This window comes from Tamandua tetradactyla, chromosome 19 (genome assembly GCF_023851605.1).
Source record: "Tamandua tetradactyla isolate mTamTet1 chromosome 19, mTamTet1.pri, whole genome shotgun sequence".
NCBI lineage: Eukaryota > Metazoa > Chordata > Mammalia > Pilosa > Myrmecophagidae > Tamandua > Tamandua tetradactyla.
This window is the reverse complement of record NC_135345.1, coordinates 39,001,039-39,017,385: the sequence shown is the minus strand read 5'-3', so window position 1 is coordinate 39,017,385 and position 16,347 is coordinate 39,001,039. Positions and strand designations below refer to the sequence as shown.

At 40.5% G+C, this 16,347-nt stretch overlaps 1 protein-coding gene across 9 annotated transcripts in view; it reads right to left on the bottom strand.

Moving 5' to 3' along the window:
• Nucleotides 1-2,311: 2,311 nt before the first annotated feature.
• The window catches only part of PGCKA1 (PDCD10 and GCKIII kinases associated 1), a 109,977-nt gene continuing 95,941 nt past the window's right edge, over nucleotides 2,312-16,347 (bottom strand). For 5 of the 9 annotated variants that reach the window (XM_077136582.1, XM_077136578.1, XM_077136576.1 and 2 more), the window contains 3 exons: nucleotides 14,915-15,055; nucleotides 5,762-5,815; nucleotides 2,312-4,397 (listed from right to left, as the gene is read on the bottom strand). In XM_077136582.1, the coding sequence (XP_076992697.1) occupies nucleotides 3,485-4,397; nucleotides 5,762-5,793 (945 nt within the window). In that variant the 5' untranslated portion in view covers nucleotides 5,794-5,815; nucleotides 14,915-15,055 and the 3' untranslated portion in view covers nucleotides 2,312-3,484. The remainder of the gene's footprint in view (nucleotides 4,398-5,761; nucleotides 5,816-14,914; nucleotides 15,056-16,347) is intronic. The other 4 variants (XM_077136577.1, XM_077136575.1, XM_077136580.1 and 1 more) reach the window with 1 other exon arrangement.

The window sequence follows — 16,347 nt, the reverse complement described above, 5'->3', positions numbered from 1 at the left end:
ACAGGATTTTAAAATTAATGAAGCTACATCTAGAGTAACTTTATAAAAAGAATAAATAGAATGTACAAATTTCCACAGTTTTATCATAAAAGACTCACTGTGCAAACAGGAGCCCTCCTTCGGTAAAGAGTCAAGTTCAAGTCCAAGACTAACGGCCACGTCCTGTGTCCACCTTAGATAATTGTGGAGATCAAAGGAACAAGTAACATTCTATCCTCTAAGTTACTACACAGTGATCACAAAACTAAGAAAGCCAGATTTTTGCTGAAGTGCTGGCTTTTAGTGCTTTGCTCATTCTTCCTTGGGAGACACTGATGGGAGAGTTACGAAGAGAATAGAGAACCTTACTTTTTGAGTTAGGGGTAGGGTAGAGACAGAATGGGGGAAATGGTGAATGGCAAACAGCTACAGAGTATGAACAGTAAGTGTGTGGTATAGAAGAAATCTAAAATTCTCTTTACACTTTTGGGGGATCTAGTTTATCAATTATAACAATTTGCTATTATCTGTGTTGGAAATGAGAGAAAAACATTTAATTCCATTATATATATATAGTAGCTTGAATTTCCCAGGAAAAAGCTAAATGTAATTTTTTTAGATCACAGGCAATATATAAATAAAATAATCTTAGGCTGGAATAAAGATTTAACACAGTAAGAATCCACATGGAGAACTGCGACGCCCACTCCTAATCGCATTTAGTGCCGTACCTGCAGAGTGCATCTGTGCTTTCACTTTGCCCAAAATGTTTGGAAACATCCACTAATTTTCAGCATCACTTTTCTGACAAGATATTGCACCAAGCTGCGGAAAGCCACTACCCACAGCAAGCTGCTCAGAGACCACCGATAACCTGGTGGATGAGGCTAAAACCTGGAGTTTCTTTTCCACGTAAGGATTCTATTGTTCCTCTGAAAGCCTTTGGTGGAGCCTGGATATTGCGGTAAAGAAAAAGGAGCAGGAAGCTTAAAAAACGCTTGAAATTCTTGGTCATCTGTAATCTTTTGAGATGTTATTCACACAAAGATGTATCTTGAAACCCTAAGCGAACTGTCAATTATGGTGAACTCTCTGCAGCAATCCTAAAATGGGAAATGAAGACACACATACACACACACACACATCAATGCAGAAGTGTGTTTTTGTTCAAGGAAAAGTGAACTATCTACACTCATTAATACCTTACTCTGCCCCCTTCCTTGTCTGAATTTGTTTACATCCTTGTGATGGAGACACCAACAGCAAGTTGGGATGGTGGTCCAGTCCTCCTTTCCCTGAACCAAAGACTTAGGCCCTTTATATGTCAAAAGTGTTACTAAATGTAAATAAATGCCTTCACCTTCTTGCTAACCAGCTGTATCCCAGGCTCTTGTGTTTTGAGGGCTTGGTGTGGCAAGCTCAATGCCCTTTCTCCCCCTTCAAGGTAAAATAACCCTGAATTATCTGGGGAAGCATAGAGTTAGAAAACTTTTTTTCCCAGTTATTCTCGCAGTTGGGTGTGATTGGAAAGGTTGAGTTATACTTTGGGGGAGTCCTTATAAGAGAGGGATTGGGCTCTTCCGAACCTTATTTTTTTCTTACATGGAAAGCAAATGCAATGACTGTAATTCCAGCAGCCATTCTGGAGCACCAGATGACCTTGAGAATGGAAACCAAACTCTAAAAGGAACATGGATCCTTGATACCAGGAAATGCCCTCCCTGCCCAGACTGCCACCTCCAGACTTCTTTTACATGAGAGATAAATAAATCAATATTTGTATCAACCACTTATCACATGCAGCTGTACCTAGTCCCAACTAATATGCTTGGGAAATTAAGGAATATGAATTCAGAAATATTAAGCATTTGATGTACAAAATGCAATAGCACACATACCTACAATGCAATTTAAAATGCCAGTTTATCTTCTAAGGGCTCTGAGTGACCCAATATGTAGAGATGGCTTGTCATTGCAACAACAAACCAACCCAGGGTAGCGTATGCCCATTAAGCATCTAATAAGAATGTCATCCTTAAAGATACTACAAATCATGTTTTATGACGATTGTACTGTAAATAGTTCACAAAATTAGTGCTTTCAGTGGTGCAGGTATAAAAAAATTTAAAGGGTTCAAATTAAGACATCATTTCCTGAGCGTTTACTGTGTGCCAGGTACTCTGTTAAATTAACTTTCATCATCTCATTTAATCCTCCTGAATACATACTAATATTATTCTCACTGAACAGATGGTCTAATGGAAGGAATATATTTGCCCAAGGTCACACGGCAAAGCTGGAAATCAAACCAAGGTCAGTGAGATTTGAGAGCCTGGGTTATAAAAAACATATTAAAAGTGTCTCCCATGTTTACATTTCTTTTAACTCCTCCAAATTCTCCAAAGAGCCTCATCATATTGGCTTTCCTTGTTTTTCCAGATTGGAAGGCTGAACTCCAGAGAGGGCTCGTCTTCCTTAATCTTAAGGTAAGTGGTATGTGTAGTCATGGTGTCAGAGTTTGAACTCCAGGGATGGAGAGCTACAGCCGCGCTCAGCTCACTGACCTGGTTTCCTCCTTGATTGCAATTTAATAGCCTAACTCTTGATAAAAACATCAAGGGTAACTGATACTCTCAGTCTGGAAAAATTGGAACCAGCTTTGAGTGAAGACAAACAGACACGTACGTTACATTTTAATCAGAACCAGACATTTAATAGTGTAAAATACTCCATAGATCATGTTGCTATTCCAGACCTCATGGGCTTAAAACCCAAATATGACAGAAGTAGTTTTAAGAATTATTTTGGCCAGCCTCCTCAATCTCAAAGGAAATTAAAAAGTAATAATGTAAAAAAAATGAAAGCATTAAGGTCAAGGTGTCTTAATATCACAGCTAAAGACTAACCACTTGTTTATTGGTGACTTCTGCTCAACCCTGAAAGCTGCTAAGCTTAACTCAGTGTCAAACGAATGGTTAGTTATTAGTTCCCTGGGTGATTGTCCCTGAAGGTAAGCCATGCGGGTACATATTAGGCACTTGCATTGGGGTAGTTACCTTTTCCATGTAGGTACCAACATCTGGCTCCGAAAACAAGATATGGCATTGACAGTCAAACAATGCTCTGTGATTCTGTGCCATTGAGATTAAGGGTCTGGATCTCAGAGCATTCTAATGAACATCTTTACCAGATACTCTCAGGAGTTTGGAGGGTTGGCAAGCAGCTTGTTTAATTTCTAGATGTGCTTTGGACATGGGCACAATACCCCACTCTGATTTTCTATACTAGTGTCCTGAAGGATAGCCCATCAACAGAATGATGTGCCAAATATTTAAGAAGCAGTATGGCACAGGTACCGACAGAAGGGATGCTGGATGTAAACACTGGTCAGGCTACCTGGGTGCATGCTGGCGGAGTGTCAGCCCTGGTTCTAAGGAGCAAACACATCCCGATCCGCTCAGCGATGTCCAGGCAGTAGCTTACTTGCTTGCACTACCCACCTCCCCTAATATGCCTCATCAACATCTTCTCCCGCAGTAGCAGCTTCTAAAGCCGCAAGGGCTTCTGCCACTGCTGCATCCTCGTCCACCATCTCTCCATTCTGGTCTCCGTGGGAGCCACGGGCAGCCTCCCGCCCATTTCTTGTATCAACCACAGGTGCAGCAGGAGCAGGACCCATCTCCTTAAAGTAGACACTTAAAACCTCTGTCGTCACGGCCTCATTTAATGAGTCCCAGCTTCTCTTCATGGAGAAGGGCATGTTCCAGCCATGCTCCCCTGCCCTGGGGTGAATTCTCTCCAGGGGCTCATCGTCAGCGTGGTTCTGGAAAAGACAATCCCTTTCTCCATGAGCAACACTGTCTACTCCTGAGCCCCAAAGTTGAGGGTAATCTGGGGCTGGGATCTGAATGGTACGGTCTTGAATGTCCACGGCATGGCTTTCCTCCCTGGAAGGAGCCCTGAAGTCTCCATTCTGGAAGATTAAGGTCTCTTCTGAAGCCAACAGTGCCAAGTTCTGTTTCTCTCCATCAAGGAAGGGTTGAGTCAGGTGACTGTCATTTGGAGTACTGCCCAAGGGGCCTTTGTCACCCTGGTGGGGCCTGGGGTTCCCGGTGGGCTGTGAAGTAGCAGCAGTGTCGATGCCATCGACGGTACCACCCGTCCCCTCCGTGCAGAGCCCTGCTCCATCCCTCTGAGGGTCAGGTCCTTGGGGAGGCCAGGAGGGCACCTGCGGACTAGCTGTCCTGCTTCTGCTCTCAGTCCTCTTCACGCCCTCATTCGGAAGGTCGTTTTTATGCACCAGGACTTCACTGCTCTGTTGGCCTTTTAGTTTAGCCGCATTATCTTCATCTAGCTTGCAACTGCTTACTTCATTGACGTAGCCTGGGGAGGGCACTTGAACTGGATCAAAGATATAGCTGGGGGTAAAGGAATATAAAAAGATCAGTCAGGTGTGCACCTCTCCTAATCCTTTCTACCATAGGCTTTGCTTCTTTCTACTCTCACTGTTAATGTAATTGCTGTGATCAGTTGTTCTTTGAAGCCTATGTAGTGTGTCTAAATCAAATAGATGTAGCTGGCATAAAAATGTCCTACCACTGGAAACAGAGCTTAAGAAGAGATCAAAAAGGAGACAAAGAAGACCAAGTACAAAGTGCTTCATGGAATTTAAAAATAAAATAAGTAAAATAAAGGCCAATGACAGGGAAATAAATAAATACTGAAGATAGATTGTGTCAATGGAATATCATGCAATCATGAACATAATTTTGATGTTTACAGCAGTATAAAAGATAATTATAATAAATATTTCTGAATGAAGCCTCACATATTATGATTACAGTAGAGTAAAATTATATGTGTCTGGAATAGAACCAGAATAATACCAATAGTTTTATTTATTAAGGAAGCAAACCTATCAGCTAACTATTTCCCTTTATTTTAGGTAGAATTTTATTCATGTTACCCACATTTTTGTGAATAAAATGAAAGCTAAATTAAAAGCACATATGTGGTTGGGGCATTTCCTTTTCAATGACGCAATATTACGCATCCTCTGAAACCCAAGCTTTTCTTTCGTTGACGCTCCCTGCAGTAATATAAATTCAACCCAAATCAAATCACTCTTAGAGAATGATGGCATTCTCAACATGCTCTGCATAACAGGCATAAAACTAGTTTAAAGATCTAGGCCACACGTCCTCTTAAGTGACATCAAACCAGTTCCAAAGTCTTAACTTATTAGCAATTTCAGTCATGTCCCACACTGGATAAATGCACTGAATCCATGCATGGTCTTTAAAAATGATTCCATGCACTGTGTTCCAGTAGCCTTGATTCTTGACCATGTCTGTATAGCTATATAACTTTTACAGTGTAACTATGTGATTGTGAAAACCTTGTGTCTGATACTTCTTTTATCCAGGGTACGGAAAGATGAGTTAACAAAAATTAAGGATAAAAAATAAATAAATAATAGGGGGAGATAAAGGGTAAACATTGAGTAGACTGAAATACTGTGGGTCAATGAGAGGGAGGGTTAAGGGGTCTGGGATGTATGAGTTTTTTCCTTTTCATTTCTTTTTCTGGAGTGATGTAGATGTTTTAAAAATGATCACGATGAAGAATACACAACCATGTGATGATACTGGGAGCCACATATCGTATAATACGGTTAGACGATATGTGTGTGGATATTTCTTAATAAAAATATGTTTTAAAAACTGAATCCGTGGGAATCACAAGTTCATCTGTTCAGATGAAGAACTTTTTCCAACTTTACCTTTGAATCATTTTACAGCACCTGCACCCCATCTGGATTGTTGTTTGTTACCATCTGGAAAAGAAAGTGTGAAAAGGAGAGGATACAGTGAATGATATTCTAATAAGAATTAAGTTTGCTTTTTTTTTAGTAAACACTCAGAATGAGTAATCACAATTTTTGGCAAAAGGGTACCATGTAGGTTAGGGAGGGCACTGGTTACCGGGAAAAACGTCACACACCTGAAATCACCATCTCAGAGGTCCCAAACACATATCAACATTTGTCTCTGAGTCAAACCCTCCCACCAATCCTATGAGTTATGTTATTTTCACCCTCATTTAACAAATGAATGAGGAAAATATGGGTCAAAGAGTGCTAGGGAAGAAGGGTGGGGTTGAAGAAGGATCTGTGCTGTCTTCTAATCCATTGCTTTCTATAGAGGACACAGCAGGAGCTGCAAACAAGGTGAGAGGGGTCCTTGCCAGGGGATTAGCTACTCACATATTAAAAGTAGGTCAGAATGAGACGGCTGATCTATATGTTTGCAATACAGACCCCAGGAAACGTCACAGCCAGAGTCAGCACTGCCAGCTTAACTTACACTAAATTGCTTCTGCTGTGCCTTTCCCACCTTGGGGACAGCTGTGGTCATCATCTGTGGACTCGAGTCTCTCAGCTGAAGGATATGCCCCTTCAGGCTTCCTGGCAGAATAGGGACTCAGGTCTATGCTTCTTTCATTTCCCACCTGCCCACTGACCCCAGCTACTTCCCAAGCTGAATTTTCCCTGCTTATTTCCCCCTGCACAAAACGTTCTCTTCATGTAGAACCAACCAACGTTGGTCTGGTCTTTCCTTAGAAAACCATAAAAATTGGTGTAAAGGAATCTTTAAGTTGTTCTCCATTTTTGGTATCTACAGCCTTTAAAAAGACAAGTCCCATGCCTTCTCCATAAAACGTGTGAACTATGAAGAGAGGGAGGTCATGACTGGCTGTGCCCCTGCCCTCCACCCCCCATTCTCTCTCCTTCCTTCGTTCAATCATGATGAATTTCCCAGGACGCTACTTTGTAAACCTCTGCCCAGAGAGGAAATTACTAGATTTTACGCTGATAAATAAAATTTGCCAATAATCCCTGTGGTAGGCTGAAAACTGGCCCCTCAAAAGACATCCATGTTCTAATCCTGGAACCTGTAAATGTTATTTTATATGGCAAAAATGAAGGAAGGAAGGAAGGAGGAATTTTGAGATGGAGACATTTTCCTGGATCATCAGGGAGGTAGAGGGAGAGAGCTGATGACTGATAGAAGAGGAGGAGGCAATGTGACTACAAAGGCACGTATGGAGTGAGGTAGCCACAAACCAAGAAATGTTGGTAGCCACCAGAAGCTGGAAGAGAGTTAAGGAACAAATTCCCCTCTAGAGCTTCCAGAAGATCTGCCACGCTGCTGAGACCTTGATTCTAGTTCAGTGATACTGAGTTCAGACACGGCCTCCAGAACTGTGGCAGAACACATTTCTGTTTTCAGAAGCCACCAAGTTTGTGGCAATTTGTCTGAGCAGCCACAGAAACCAATACATCCTCAAATCACTTCATGCATGAGCATCAAATTCCTCCTTGGTCAAACCCTCTTGGGAGGACTAAGGAATCTGTATAAAAGTCCACTGGGCTACCCACCCCTATCTTATCCATCTTTCTTTCCTTACTGTGCTTGATTTTCCTTCTAGTATGTGTTACTACTGAACATTCTGTCATAGATGTATTTATTTATGATCCATTTTTTCTGCTAATGAAATAAGAGTTATGAGGGCAGAGCCTTTTTTCAGGTATGATTGCTTAGCAGGTAGGATATCATTTGGAACACAGTAGACATTCAGTAAATATTTGGTGACTGAATGCATGATCTAACAGCTTGGATGTAAATCGAAAGCAGTAACATGCCATTTATGTGTCAAAATACAATCAATACATTTTTAGTTTTTGCTGACCATGTCAGATAGTTGTTGGGTGTGAGCTCTGGGGACAGACAACCCTGATTCAGAGTTGTCTCTTACTGGCTTCATGATGTTTGGCCTTAACTACTGTATCTCTAGATGAGATGATAATATACCAACCTCATGGTGTTTTTGGGTTAGTATTCATAAAAAGCATAGAGCAGCTGGAGTTTCAAGATGGCGGCTTAGCAATGCACGTGTTTTAGCTTGTTCTCCAGAACAACTACTAAATAACCAGAAACAGTACAGAACAGCTCCTGGGGCCACATCAGTGACTGGACACACTGCGTACCCCAGTCTGGACCAGCTGGACTGGCTACAAAACCCCCAGACCATGAGTTCTCAAAGCCACGGCGGCTGGTACCCCTCCCCCACAGGGTGCTTCCAGAGGGGAAAGGAAAGAGACTTTACCAGCAGCAGGGGCTGAGCCCAACCAAATGCCAATTGTGTAATTAATTAACAAATTCTGACTACTAAAAATAGGCCCCCAGCTCAGGTGAACCTGGTCAAAGCAGAGGTCGCTCATTTTTGCCCCAGCGCCAAGGGGGCAGGGTTGACAGAAAAAGAAAAAGAAAAAAAAGGAAACAGAGATTTTTGTGGCTGTGTTTCTACAAAGGCCTGATTGCCTTTGGATACAACAGCAGGGCTTCTCAGGCTTCAACTGCCCTAGGCATAGGCAGAAACAAGCTCGTTTGAGGGCTTGTCTGGAGCCTGTGCCTTCCCTTGTGAAGCCCAATTCAGGTGGAATCCTTCCCTCAAGGAATTCAGACACCAGGGCTTGGTAATTTGAAGCCATTAAAACAAGCCTACAACCTCTCCTCTGTCTCCACCAGGGAGAGTCTGCCAAAGTTAAAGGTACTGCATCATCTTATGCTGGTGGGACCTGCAGGCAGACAAGCACCATATACTGGGCAGGATAAGAAAAACAGAGCCCAGAGACTTCACAGGAAAGTCTTTCAACCTGCTGGGTCTCACCCTCAGGGAAAACTGATGCAGGTGACTCCTTCCCCCTGATAGGAGGTCAGTTTGGTCCGGGAAGATCCAGCTGGGGTCTATAATACCTATGTAGACCCTCCTAAGGGTGGGGGGCGGGGAAAGGCACCATACAAGCAGGGCAAGAAACAAGAAAACAGGAACTGAAAAATTCTCCTCTGTTAAACAAAACCTAAGCTAGAGGTGCAGAAAAAGCTGAACGGAATGTCAAAGAACAGACAGACAACAAATTCATCCAGCAAGAAAACCCTAGATAAAAGAAGTGAAAGCAATCTCCAGAATAAACTAATTAAGGTAATTAAATGCCTAGACACCAGCAAAAAAATAACAAATCACACTAGGAAAATTGAAGATATGGCCCAGTCAAAGGAAAAAACCAACAATTCAAAGGAGGTACAGGAACTGAAACAATTAATTCAGAATATATGAACAGACATGGAAAACCTCATCAAAAACCAAATCAATGAATTGAGGGAGGATAGAAAGAAGGCAAGGAATGAACAAAAAGAAGAAATCGAAAGTCTGAAGAAACAAATCACAGAACTTATGGGAATGAAAGGCACAGTAGACGAGATGAAAAAAAAAACAATGGAAATCTACAATGGTAGAGTTTGAGAGAGAGAAGATAGGATTAGTGAAATGGAGGATGGAACATCTGAAATCTGACAAGAAAAAGAAAATATAGGGAAAAAATAGAAAAATATGAGCAAGGACTCAGGGAATTGAAAGACAATATGAAGTGCATGAATATACATGTTGTGGGTGTCCCAGAAGGAGAAGAGAAGGGAAAAGGAGGAGAAAAACTAATGGAGGAAATTATCACTGAAAATTTCCCAACTCCTATGAAAGACTTAAAATTGCAGATCCAAGAAGTGCAGCATACCCCAAAGAGAACAGATCCAAACAGACGTACTCCCAAACACTTACTAGTCAGAATGTCAGAGGTCAAAGAGGAAGAGAGAATCATGAAAGCAGCAAGAGGAAAGCAATCCATCACATACAAGGGAAGCCCAATAAGACTATGCGTAGATTTCTCAGCAGAAACCACGGAAGCGAGAAGACAGTGGGATGATATATTTAAATTATTAAAAGAGAAAAACTGCCAACCAAGAATTCTATATCCAGCAAAATTGTCCTTCAAAAATGAGGGAGAAATTAAAACATTTTCAGACAAAAAATCACTGAGAGAATCTGTGACCAAGAGACCAGCTCTGCAGGAAATACTAAAGGGAGCACTGGAGACAGATACAAAAAAAACAGAAGAGAGAGGTGTAAAGAAGAGTGTAGAAAGGAAGACTATGAGTAAAGGTAAAAAGAATGAAAATTAGATATGACATATAAAATCCAAAAGGCAAAATGGTAGAAGAAAGTACTTTCTTTCTACCCATACAGTAATAACACTAAATGTTAATGGATTAAACTCCCCAATCTAAACACACAGACTGTCAGGATGGATTAAAAAAAACAGGACCCATCTATATGCTGTCTCTACTCAAAGGACATGAGGGCAAGGACACAAATAGATATTTACATTCCAATGGTGATAGCAGCATTATTTACAATTACCAAGAGATGGAAACAGCCAAAATGTCCATCAACAGATGGGTGGCTAAACAAACTGTGGTATATACATATGATGGAATATTACACAGCCGTAAGACAGAATAAAGTTATGAAGTATGTAACAACATGGATGGACCTTAAGGACATTATGCTGAGTGAGATTAGCCAAAAACAAAAGGACAAATACTGTATGGTCTCACTGATATGAACTGACATTAGTGAATAAACTTGGAATATTTTGTTCGTAACAGAGACCATCAGGAGATAGAAATAGGGTAAGATATTGGGTAATAGGATCTGAAAGGATACAGATTGTGCAAAAGGGCCGAATATAAAAACTTAGAAATGGACAACACAAAACTACCTAATTGTAATACAATTATGTTAAAACACTGAATGAAGCTGAATGTGAGAATGACAGAGGGAGGAGGGCTGGGGGCATAAATGAAATCAGAAAGAAGATAGACAATAAAGATTGATATGGTATAACCTAGGAATGCCGAGAGTGTATGATGATAGTGACTAAATGTACAAATTTAAAAAATGTTTTTGCCTGAGGAAGAACAAAGGAATGTTATTACCACAGGGTGGTGAAAATAGATGGTAATTAATATTTTAAAATTTCAACTTATTGCATTTCCCAATATAACTTATGTAGATAGTCTGAACACCATATGTATTTGGAATCTCAGGTAGAACATGAGATTTTGTTGGTTTGTCCAGAGTGATGCCCTGATGAATCCCAGAGTGATTTGATCAGTGAGTGGAAGAGTATTTGCAAAGCCCCCTTTGGGGAATGGTGAGAACAGGGAGAAATTCAACTTCCCCAAGATGAATTCTTGATATTCTCACAAACAGTGTGGACAACCAAAGCTATAGGCTGAACCCCCAGTCTTGGGGTCTGTTCATATGAAACTTAACCCCACAAAGGACAGGTCAAGTCTACTTAAAATTTAGGCCTAAGAGTCACCCCCAAGAGAGCCTCTTTTGTTGCTCAGATGTGGCCTCTCTCTCCAGCCAACACAACGTGCAGTCTCACCACCCTCCCCCTCTCTGCGTGGGACATGACTCCCAAGGGTGTGGACCTTCCTGGCAACGTGCGACAGAGATCCTGGAATGAGCTGAGACTCAGCATCAAAGGATTGAGAAAAATCCTAGAATGAGATGAGACTTAACATCAAGGGATTGGGAGAACCTTCTCGACCAAAAGGGGGAAGAGTGAAATGAGACAAAGTGTCAATGGCTGAGAGATTCCAAACAGAGTCTAGAGGTTATCCTGGAGGTTATTCTTATGCATTAAGTAGATATCACCTTGTTGTTTGAGATGTAGTGGAGAAGCTGGAGGGAACTGCCTGAAAATCTAGAGCTGTGTTCCAGTAGCCATATTTCTTGATGATGATTGAATAATGATATAGCTTTCACAATGTGACTGTGTGATTGTGAAAACCTTGTGTCTGATGCTCCTTTTATCTACCTTGTCAACAGACGAGTAGAATATATGGAATAAAAATAAATAATAGGGGGAACAAATGTTAAAATAAATTTAGTTTGAAATGCTAGTGATAATGAAAGTGAAGGGTAAGGGGTATGGTATGTATAATCTTTTTTTTTCTGTTATCGTTTTATTTCTTTTTCTGTTGTCTTTTTATTTCTTTTTCTAAATCGATGCAAATGTTCTAAGAAATGATGAATATGCAACTATGTGATGATATTAAGAATAACTGATTATAAATGTAGAATGGAATGCTGTGTTAATGTTTTTGTTTGTTGTTCATTTTTTTAATTAATAAAAAAAATCCTAAAAAAATTTCAATTTATGTGTGAGACTAAAGCAAAAAATGTTTGTTACAAAATTTATATTCTGACTAGTGCATTTCCTAATATAACTTATGTAGATAGCTTGGTTGAACAAAATGAGCACATGGAACCTGGAGTAGGACATGAGATTTTGTTGGTTTGTCTAGAGTGATTTGATCAGTGAGTGGAAAAGTATTTGCAAAGTCCCCTTCAGGGAATGGTGAGAATGGGGGAAAATTCAACCTCCCCAAGTTGAATTCTTGATATTTTCACAAGCAGTGGGGACAATCAAAGCTATCGGGTGAGCCCCCAGTCTTGGGGTTTGTTTATATGAAACTTAACCCCACAAAGGATAGGTCAAGCCTACTTAAAATTGGGCCTAAGAGCCACCCCCAAAAGAACCTCTTTTGTTGCTCAGATATGGACTCACCACCCTCCCCCTGTCTATGTGGGACATGACTCCCAGGGGTGTGGACCTTCCTGGTAACATGGGACAGAAATCCTAGAATAAGCTGAGACTCAACATCAAGGGACTGAGAAAAACCCCAGAATGAGTTGAGACCCAGCATCAACAGATTGAGAAAACCTTCTCAACCAAAACGGGGAAGAGTGAAATGAGACAAAGTGTCAATGGCTGAGAGATTCCAAACAGAGTCAAGAGGTTATCCTGGAGGTTATTCTCACGCATTAAATAGATATCATCTTGTTATCCAAGATGCAATGAAGAGGCTGGAGGGAACTGCCTGGAAATGTAGAGCTGTGTTCCAGTAGCCATGCTTCTTGATGATGACTGAATAATGATACAGCTGTCACAATGTGACTGTGTGATTGTGAAAACCTTGTGTCTGATGCTCCTTTTATCTACCTTGTCAACAGATGAGTAGAACATATGGAATAAAAATAAATAATAGGGGGAACAAATGTTAAAATAAATTTAGTTTGAAATGCTAGTGATCAGTGAAAGGGAGGGTTAAGGGGAATGGTATGTATAATTTTTTTTTCTGTTTTCGTTTTATTTTTCTGTAGTCTTTTTATTTCTTTTTCTGGATTGATGCAAATGTTCTAAGAAATGATCATGATGATGAATATGCAACTATGTGATGATATTGTGAATTGCTGATTATATACATAGGATGGAATGATCATATGTTGGGAATGTTTGTGTTTCATTCTTGTAATTTTTTTTAAATTTAAAAATTAATAAAAAAATTAAAAAAAATAAAGTATAGAGCAGTGACTGACACATAGTAAATACTCAATAAAAGATGGAGGCCTTGCATCCAAAACAGATTTAATCTAATTGCCATGGCATGCATACACAATGAGCACTTTAACAATACCCATACAGTATGACCATGTGATTGCGAAAATCTTTTGTTTGGTGCTCCTTTTATACAGGGTATGGACAGATGACAAAAAAAATGGTAAAAAAAAAAAAATAATGGGGGGGATAAGGGGTAAAAAATTAGGTAGATTGAAATACTAGTGGTCAATGAGAGGGACAGGTAAGGGGCATGGGATAAACAAGTTTTTTCTTTTTTCTTTCTATTTCTTTTTCTAGAGTGATGCAAATATTCTGAAAATGGTTATGATGATGAATACACGTGATGCCATTATGAGCCACTGATTGTATACTTTCGATGGACTGTATGTGTGTGAAGCTATCTCAATAAAAAATGCACAAACAATACGTATATGTACTTGTTTTTGGAATAAGGGACGACTGGTGTATTTCTAGCAACTGTGATGCCATTTAAAAAGCAAATACCTCAAGTGCAATAAAACTTCCATAGAAAGAGAAATCATTAGGGTCTTAGCTAGTAATATGTGAACAACCTTTTGCCTTTTTCAAAGCACTCTTGCTTAAATTTTCCCAATTCCAAAGCTGAGGATTTTGTTCCCAGTCTCTACTCCCCACTTAGGTCCATTTTCTGCTATTAATTCCTGGATCAGATGGATAAATAGGATAAAAAGTTAACACATGCACCTTCTTCCCTCAACCAATACCCCTCCCCACTTTCTCATCTATAACCTAAGCTAAAATCCTGCTCCTTTCCATACCTGCTGTATCTTTATCTTGGACTTACTTGAAAAAAAAAAAGTCAGTCATGAGGATAGGTGGCAAAAAATTGTCAAAGAAAAGGAAAAATGGGTTTTGAAGTATTTGAGAAACAAAGAGGGCAGACTGGGTCATAATCATGTAATTGAAGGAATAACAAAATATTCATTATTGAAAAATACCAGGTAGGTCAATTTTATGATGATGAGATCAGGAGTTGTATGTGGGAAGAGTTTTCTAACTCTTCAAGGAAGGAAGGAAGAGAAGGAGATAGGGAGGGGAGGGAGGAAGGAAGAAAGGAAAGAAGGAAGGAAAGAAGGAATGATAGGGAAGGAAGGAAGGGACGGAGGGAGGGGAGGCATGTCTAAAGTGACACGTTGCATTCCCAGCTTCACGGAGCCAACAAGACGGACCCTGGGAACACTGGCCATGTCTACCTAGAGCCTTTACCTCCACCAACACTTGTGTGACCACAGCCAACAGGAGTAACATGCACTGGAACAAAACCACTGCTGAGCTTTAACAGCCCAACTGGAAAACCACCTCTTCCTTTTTGCTTCTGGAACTTACATTCATCTATGACTTTTAGGAAATCCTCTTCCCCCAGGAAAACTACAGGAGCTATATTATTCTTCAAAGCCATGTAATTAGAAGGGATGCTTTGACAGTTTTGCCCTTTCAGGAGCCCATTTCCAATTTGGCTTCTCTCCCATCACCTCCCTTCAGGGCACAACCACCTTGGTTTTCTAAGACCTGGTCCCATACCTGAGGGCAATGCGGCTGCGCCTCTCCCAAGCGTGGTGATGACGGCCTCCTCTGGTTAGAGGTTCTGTCCTCTTTCATCTGGCTGTATTGTGCTCTCCCAGTGACATTCCTTCTCTCTAACGTCCAAGGTTGTGTCACCTGCTGGTGAAAAGGGTGGAAGTGAATATATTTCTACCCAACCCCTGCAGGGTCTGCATCTACAGTTATTCTTCTTTGGACAATGGGCCAAAGTACTTTACATTATATGATGCATAATTTCAAATTTAACTCCTTTCTCTTTTCATTTGTCATGTCCACATCTTGTCTTTAGTTCTGTTATTTCCAGGTACAAAGAGAAAATACTACTTGCCCAAAGTGATGCAAGGAAATGGAAAAAAAAGTATGCTTTTTAAAAGTGAGATTGGGTATAAAACAGTCTACTTAACTTCTTTCTTCTTTTTTTCCCTGTCTGTTGACAGTTAACTCAAAGGTGAGAACTCAGCTGTCGGGTGCCCTTTATTACTAAACAGGATCAAAATTTGCTTTCTCTTTGGAGTATAAAAAAGCAAAAGAGAAGCAAAGCAAATCCCTTGCAACTGTCACGTGGTTTATACAGGGGAAAAACAAATACCATTAGGATGGCTGTGTTCAGCCCCTGCTGGCGCCTGCTGCTTGACTCCTGGGTCAGGGATTGACTCTGTCTCGTGTTTGTGGTAAAGTTAAATAGTCCTGTGTTTGAAGATGGCCAGCTAATGCCCTGTCTTACTGGTGAAGTCTCCTTGCAGGAAAATCCTGTTTCACTGGGTAGGGGTGGCAGTGAACAGTGCAGGTGGGGTAAAGAGGGGAGAAACAGGAGTTATCTGATCAGGTGGAGAAATTGGTTTGAGTTTTCATTAGGAAGTCAAAGGAATATAGAAAAAAGGTTCAACCCATCTGGAAAGGGCTGCCTCTTAAAGTGACAGACCCAAAGAATGACCAGGCTGGGCCAAGAGGACACAAGAGCCAGCTGTAGTGTTTCTACTGGCCAAACCTGGGACAATTCATTTGGGCATCAAATAAATACTAACAATAAGAATTACAGCCCACTGAATACAACAAGACTCCATGGGTCCACACTGATACACATAAATAAAGGAGGGAAAGCTCTACCTTACAAGCAGAGAGCCAGCTAACAAATAGAGAAGGAGAAATGGAATTAGAAAGTCACTAATTTGCAACCATAATAATACTAATTGATTCAGGCAAGAATCATTAATGGATGTTAAGATTAGTGAGTAAACATTTGAGGTCAACAGCATAGTTATATGGTATCAAAACATCTATCCACCACATGCTATTACTTACAAAGGATAAATAGTATCTTTACAGTGGAGAAACCTGCTCCATAGCACCTTAACCTAATTCATAGTTAGCACTGCTGGTAATCAGCAGTCTGTGCCTCCTGATATAACATA